Source organism: Dromiciops gliroides, chromosome 2, assembly GCF_019393635.1.
Source record: "Dromiciops gliroides isolate mDroGli1 chromosome 2, mDroGli1.pri, whole genome shotgun sequence".
Lineage (NCBI taxonomy): Eukaryota > Metazoa > Chordata > Mammalia > Microbiotheria > Microbiotheriidae > Dromiciops > Dromiciops gliroides.
The window spans coordinates 653,576,946-653,584,790 of NC_057862.1; the positions used below are offsets into that span (position 1 = coordinate 653,576,946).

The 7,845-nt window shown below is 44.5% G+C and overlaps 1 protein-coding gene across 1 annotated transcript in view; it reads left to right on the forward strand.

Moving 5' to 3' along the window:
* The window catches only part of ZFHX3 (zinc finger homeobox 3), a 311,215-nt gene extending 304,090 nt beyond the window's left edge, over positions 1–7,125 (forward strand). The window contains exon 10 of the mRNA XM_043983329.1: positions 789–7,125. Coding sequence (XP_043839264.1) covers positions 789–2,638 — 1,850 coding nt within the window. The 3' untranslated portion in view covers positions 2,639–7,125. The remainder of the gene's footprint in view (positions 1–788) is intronic.
* Positions 7,126–7,845: the final 720 nt, after the last annotated feature.

Below are 7,845 nucleotides of genomic sequence, written 5' to 3' on the forward strand. Positions count from 1 at the left end.
ACTTTAGGCAGTAGGGAAGCACTCACTTGGAAAAGCTCTGTGGCCTGGATGCCCAGAAAAGTTCCTGGCCTCCTCTCATCTTTTCACCAGCTTACGAGCTCAGCTGTGGCTTTATGGGGCTGAATTAGCTCTGTCCTAATGCCTTGACACAACCAACTGACCTTTGATTCAAGTGATGCCACTTGAAAGCAACAAGGCTTTGGGTTGGCCAAACCAATTCCATTGGGACATCCAGACCCAAATGGGCCTCACACACTGGGCAGGCTAGTGGGTAGTGGTTTAGTTTACTGACATCACTATGTTAGAGTCAAGTTCTAGTGTGTCCAAGGAGCTTGGAATGCTCTTAGACCATGCGACCATTTGGGGCAGAGTCTCTAAATTTGCCCATCTCCAGTTTCTTTGGAGCAACTTCAGTTCTGCTTTGCCCACAGAGCCCGCCATGCTGGATGGTCCTGGGTCAGCATCTCCCAAGTCAGGCAGTCACTTCCAAAGTTCTTCAGAGAAAGACTGAGCAAGGAAAGGAGGAGGCATGTGCTGCACAGGTTGATACCAACCTGACCTCAGGACTAAATGTTGAGACCCAAAACTATTAAGCCAAGTTCTTTAGTAGTATTTGAGTTCATGGAAGGTGGGGATAGCAGTGGGGATAGGGGTTGGGCTCTAGCCCTAAGGCTGAAACTTGTACCAGTTGACACAGGCAACATGTTTGAACCCCACCCCTTCTCCCTCATCTCATCCCTTCCAGCCAGGCTGATGGCCTCATTTTTCTTTGTCTCCATTTCTTTTAGCTTTAACTTCTCCTAAACCGAACCTGATGGGTCTGCCTGGCACGACGGTCCCTTCACCTGGCCTTCCGACATCTGGATTACCAAATAAACAGTCGTCAGCCTCGATGAGCTCCCCGACCCCAGCACAAGCCACTATGGCGATGACCCCACAACAACCCCCCCAGCCCCAACAACAGCAGCAGCAGCCACCACCACCGGTGCAGCAGCAGCAGCAGCAACAGCAGCAGCAGCAGCAGCCTCCATCAACACCACAGCAGCAGCAGCAGCCCCTGCAACAGCAGCAGCAGCGAAAGGAGAAGGAAGTAGAGAAAATTAAAGAGAAAGAAAAGGCACATAAAGGGAAAGGGGAGACTCTGGCGGGCCCCAAGAAGGACAAAGGAGAGGCCCCCGCAGCCACCCTCTCTGCCCCGTTACCCACAATGGAGTATGCGGTGGACCCGACCCAGCTGCAGGCCCTGCAGGCAGCCCTGACCTCGGACCCCACCGCTTTGCTCACCAGCCAGTTCCTTCCTTACTTCGTCCCCGGCTTCTCTCCTTACTATGCCCCCCAGATCCCGGGCGCCCTGCAGAGCGGCTACCTGCAGCCCATGTACGGCATGGAGGGCCTGTTCCCCTACAGCCCTGCGCTGTCGCAGGCCCTGATGGGGCTGTCCCCCGGCTCCCTGCTGCAGCAGTATCAGCAATACCAGCAGAGTCTGCAGGAGGCGCTGCAGCAGCAGCAGCAACAAAGGCAGCTCCAGCAGCAGCAGCAGCAACAGCAACAGCACCAACAGCAGAAGGTACAGCAGCAGCAACAGCAGCAGCAACCGCCGCCCCAGCCGCAGCCGCAGCCGCAGCCGCAGCCGCAGTCCCAGCCGCAGCAGCAGCAGCCACCGCCCAAAGCAAGCCAAACCCCAGTCCCCCCGGGGGCTGCTTCCCCCGACAAAGACCCTGCCAAAGAATCCCCCAAACAAGACGAGCAGAAAAGTGCACCCCGCGAGGTGTCCCCCCTCCTGCCGAAACCCCCAGAAGAGCCAGAAGCAGAAAGCAAAAGCGCGGACTCCCTCTCCGACCCCTTCATTGTTCCAAAGGTGCAGTACAAGTTGGTCTGCCGCAAGTGCCAGGCGGGCTTCGGCGACGAGGAGGCGGCCACCAGCCACCTGAAGTCCCTCTGCTTCTTGGGCCAGTCGGCAGCGAGCCTGCAGGAGATGGTGCTCCACGTGCCCATGGGCGGCGGCGGCGGGGGGTCCGGCGGGGGGTCCGGCGGCGGGGGCGGGGGCGGCGGGGGCCCCTACCACTGCCTGGCCTGCGAGAGCACCCTCTGCGGGGACGAGGCGCTGAGTCAACATCTCGAGTCGACCTTGCACAAACACAGAACAATCACGAGAGCAGCAAGAAACGCCAAAGAGCACCCTAGTTTATTACCTCACTCTGCCTGCTTCCCCGGTCCTGGCACCGCATCTACCTCGCAGTCTGCCGCTCACTCAAACGACAGCCCCCCGCCCCCCTCCTCCTCCTCCTCCTCCTCCTCCTCCTCTTCCTCCTCTTCCTCTTCCTCCTCCTCTTCCTCTTCTGCTTCCCCCCACGCCTCCTCCAGAAAGTCTTGGCCTCCAGGGGTCCCTCGGGCTTCGGTTGGGAAGCCTGCTTCTTTTCCTCCTCTCTCCTCATCTTCAACGGTTACCTCAAGTTCATGCAGCACCTCAGGGGTTCAGCCCTCGATGCCAACAGACGACTATTCGGAGGAGTCTGACACGGATCTTAGCCAAAAGTCCGAGGGGCCAGCCAGCCCGGCCGAGGGGCCCCCGGCCCCCAGCTGCCCCCCCCAGGACCCTGGTCTAGCTAGTGTAGGAATGGACCCCTTCAGATTGTAAGCTTTGAAGATGAACAATTTAAAACACACACACACACACACACACACACAAACACACACAAACACACACAAATGAATTTAAATAAAAGAAATTAATAACAAACCAATTTCAAAAATAGACTAACTGCAATTCCAAAGCTTCTAACCAAAAAAAAAAAAAGGAAAAAAAAGAAAAAAAAAAAGAAAAAGCGTGGGTTGTTTTCCCATATAACTATCTATGCCGGTGATTTTACATTCTTACCTTTTTTTTTCTTTTACTATAAAATACCAACTCTGTTACATTTGTCCTTTTGAAGGTACTATTGGTCTGGGAGACAGAAATCCATAGGGCCTCCTCATTGTCTTTGGAGCTTACACCCCCTTGTATATTGCCCCTTTTCAATGACGCCCCAATTGATAGCACAGCAGAGTCCGGCATGCACTGTATGGGAAAGCAGTCCACCTTGTTACAGTTTTAAATTTCTTGCTATCTTAGCATTCAGATACCAATGGCTTGCTAAAAGAAAAAAGAAATGTAATGTCTTTTTATTCTCAGGTCAATCGCTCACACTTTGTTCTGTTTTCAGAATCATTGTTTTATATATATATATATATAAATATATATATTTTCTTTTTTTTGTTCCAGAAAAGATTTTTTTGTTTGTTAATTTAAAAATGGGCAGAAAGTATTCGAGAAAAAAAAAAACAATGTGAACTGCTTTAGCTTTCTGGGGATTTTAAGGATAGCTTTTCTGCTGAAGCCAATTTCAAGGGGAAAAGTTAAGCACTCCCACTTTTCAGAAAAAAAAATAATAAACACACAAAGAGTGTTGAGGACTTGTAGCTAAAAAAATAAGTTTTAAAAAAACTGACTTTCTGTATTTATGATAGATATGACCATTTTTGGTGTTGAGTAGATTGTTGCATTGGAAATGAACTGAAGCAGTATGGTAGATTTAAAAGAAAAAAAAAAACCTTTTGTGTACATTTAGCTTTTGTATGGTCCAGCTGACAGCTCCTCATTTGATGTTGTCTTGTTCATTCCTAGCAGATAGATTGCAATCCGTTGATTCGCCGAAGCTTTTCTCCCCTTTGTCCCTTTATTCCCCCATCCCCCATCCTGTAATCTTCCACTTAAGGTGGCTGCCTTCATTTCTTAGAGGGTGGCTGCATAATTATTTTATAAAAACTAAAGAAAGAAGTTCAAAGGGTTTTTGGGTCACTAGGATCCTCACAGAATATTTTTGGTTGGGGAGTTGAAACTTTTTAAGGCGTATACATCCTAGTTACCTATGTCTGTTACCTTCGTGCACTTATCTTTTTTTTTCTTTCCTCTGTTTTTTTTTTCTTCCTTCCCTTCCTTTCCTTATTTGGTAGATGCTTCAAAGATTCTTTTCCTAAAAACAAAAGCATTTATTTCTGTTTGTGTAATTGGGCTGCGCACTTTTTTTTTTCCAAACAAATTTTTGGTTAGGGGTTTGTTTTGGTTTTGGTTTGTTTGGGGTTTTTTTTCCTCTCAGAAAAAAAAAAAGAAATTTCATGCTTTAAATAAAATCCAAAGACACACCCTTTCACTGCTGGTGCAGGAAGAGGGGGAAAGGGTTCTTGTTACTTGAGAATTTGTTTCTGAATTAAACAAAACAAGACTAAGTTTAAATAAAGGAAAAAAAGAGAAAAAAAGATTTCCCAGGTTGTTATCTGTGCTTCTTCTGCAAGCAGAGAGGCAGCTGTTAATGACGATTCCACATACCAAAAGACACGTTTTTTACTTCAGAGTTTTGTCCTTGTGTTAGGCAGTCTGAGCGGTGAATGATCCAGAAGGGAATCAGATAGCAGTGTACAGAAAAACAAAACCCAACAGACAAACAAAAAAGGAACCGGACATAAGGCACTTGTGTTTGTTAATCTCTGTATTCCTGTAACACACAACACAACACAACGCAACACGCCCTTTCTCATCTTTAATGGTCTGGACTTTGAAAGGAAAAACTTTGTGCTGCTAAAAATGTAGATTTCGGAGACAAATAAATGCTTTGCTGTTTCACTTTCGTAGCCAAAAGTCAACAGAAACAATCTCCCCTACCCCATCCCTTTGCCCCAAAAGTGTAAGATCCTTTCCCTGCCCCCGGCCTTCCTTCCCCACCCCCCCCACCCCCGCCCCCATCCTCGCCTCCCTTTTCTTTCTACTCCTTATGTTTCAAAAGGGAACTTTGAAGGCTGTGAACCAGGTTCCATTGGTCTGTCACCTTTCCGGCTGCTTTCCCCAGTGCTGAAGCCATTCATTCATCGGCTTTGCAAAAGACTGGAGCATTCCACGATAGGAAAATGGATTTCAATTTTTTTTTTTAAGCCGGGACTGTTTAATTTTTATGAGGTTTTTGTTTTTAGTTTAATGAAAGAGCAGATCCTGAACTGTTGTACATATTTCTAACTAGGCTGATGCACAGTGCAAATTCCTTTTTTTAATTGTTTTTTTAAGTAGAAAATACTAAAGAGTACCATCTAAATATTCATACCAGTATCCAGTTGTAGCATAAGGTGTCAAAAACAAGTACACAAACCATTTGCTGTTTTAACAAGCTGTTTTCTTTTAACAGAAATTCTTGTATTTCTCCCTGTGTTTGAGATGAACATTTTTTAAATTCTAAAGTTGTACAGTTTTTTTTGTTTTCCATTATTTTATCTTGTTTGTAATTCTATGAAATATATATATATATATTTTTTGCCATTTAACTGTTGTATGTTACTCTGTGTCTGTATCATATAGAATTTTTTGTTTGTTTTTGGTTCTCTATGTGATACCAATTAACAATTTAACACTAGCTTTATCTGTCAAATTCTGCTAGGTCTCTTCTGAAACTTTTTTTAAATGATATTGCTTGGTAATAGTGCAATTTCTACCCCCCCTCCCCCAACTTTTAATTCATTTCCTTGAATTTTTCCACCCCTCAGGATTTGGAAGATGGGGTGTTTGGGTGTTCTCACTCTTCCCCCCTCTCCCCCCCCCCCAAATTACATCCTCCCTCTCTGGCAGATCAGAATTTGTAGGGTGGTGTTAGGGCCCAGTATACAGGGATCAGGTACTCTGCCTGGTTTTCCCTGGCTTGTGGGAACATTGGCAAACAGCAAGTCAGTGGGGTTGGGGAAGCCTTAACTTCTGCCTAATGATTTTTTTCCCAGATGTGAATGTAACTAGCCAAACTTAGTTCACCCCTGAGTAGGATGAACAGAGTAAATGATTTGTCTTCAGTCACAATTTGGCACATTTGTGTCCATTAAGAATTCTCTACCAGGAAATCAGCCCCAGGAACAGCAGAACAGTAATAGTCAAACTTAGTGCAAACTGATATGCTTCTTCTACCCAAGGTGGCTGAGTGACCAGTATGATGCTTTCGGTTTTTTTGTTTTTGTTTTTAAAGCAGGCAAATTCACTTCCAAAGTTATTTGTGAGTCGACAGATATCTTGATTTCAGCTTAGAATAGTTTCCATCTGGGAATTAGTCCTATCTGCTGCCTGGTAGAAGGATGAGTGTTATTCTGTAACCCCTTTTTTCAAAATTAACCCCCCATTTAAAAAAAAAATCCTGAACAACATGGTTCCCATCTTGTTCACCCCAGCCAGAAGGTTGATGGCACTAGATTGGCTGGGCCTATTTTGTCATAGCACCAAATGAATCCACAGAGTTCCCCTTCTTTCTTTCACCCTTCAAAAAAGATGGGAGAAGATTGCCTTCCATCTCCCATAGACCCTCCCATGCGCACACCCCTAAACCCTCACGATACAAGGAAAAGATTTAAAACACTTAGCAGGTTTTTCGTTTGTTTTTAAATTAAAAGCTATTTAAAGAGATGAATGTGGCCAAAGTTTTACACAATTGAAAATAAAGTAAAACAGTTGGCATGTGTTAAAGAAACCTGAGTTTATCAGGCATGTCAGGAAGATGCAGGAAAGAGAGAGGCAGTAACCCAAGCCAGTGCACTTGATGTTCATGGACATATATTTTTTTTAAATAATAAATTAAATTAAAACATTTTAAATAGAAGCAGAAATTGAGTTGGTTGGTTGGTTGGTTGGCGCTGAGATACTGCCCACTGTGAAACACAAAGCTTGGACAAGTTTTTTGTTTACTTTCTTTTGTGGGGGGAGGGGGGCGAGTTTGGGTAGGACAGAAAAAACGAAAATGAACGTTACCCTGAGGTGAAGAGGTATATGAACAGCCTTTGCAATGTACAAAAAAAAAAAATAGAGCAAACGAAACCAAAAAATGATGTTCTTGGTGTTTTTCTATAATGTAGTCTTGTTAGCTTTTTTTTGTTACTGTAACAATGCTGATCTCGAACTGTACCAAAATACATGGAGACTAACAGAAACAGAAACCACATGGAACTTTCAAAACTTAAAAAAAAAATTTGTCACAAAAAAACTTTGTTGTCATAGTTAAGTTGATTGTAGATGGTAATTGAATATACTCCTTTGAAAATATTTCATCAAGTATGTTTCCTGCTCATTGTGATACATTAAAAAAAAATATGAGCAAAACGCTCTTGTCTCCGATGTCAACAGGTGTGTGCTCTGGAATGGGGGGGGGTGATTCTGAGTGGGCAGCCATGCGTGAGTGCATATGTATGTACGTGTGGGTCTTTCGGTTTTTTTGTTTTTGTTTTTAAAGCAGGCAAATTCACTTCCAAAGTTATTTGTGAGTCGACAGATATCTTGATTTCAGCTTAGAATAGTTTCCATCTGGGAATTAGTCCTATCTGCTGCCTGGTAGAAGGATGAGTGCTATTCTGTAACCCCTTTTTTCAAAATTAACCCCCCATTTAAAAAAAAAAATCCTGAACAACATGGTTCCCATCTTGTTCACCCCAGCCAGAAGGTTGATGGCACTAGATTGGCTGGGCCTATTTTGTCATAGCACCAAATGAATTAGATGCTTAGGGTCCCACCATAAATTTTGGGTTGTCTCTCCCCATCTCCAGGCCCTGGTGAAGAAAGTACCACAGAAGATGACTCTGGCATGATCCCATCAGTTTAATTGGAAGGGATGGACCCTGGGACTTGAGTTGTTAGCAGATTGTTTCATTTGACTTAAGGAACTCTATAAGAATCCCAGATCTCTTGTTATATAACTGTAGGCAAAAGAAAACAGAATGACTAGGAGAAAAAAGTTTGCTCAACTTCTATGAGACAAACTGGATATAGGTTTCTTCTCTCTGATTACAAGAGAG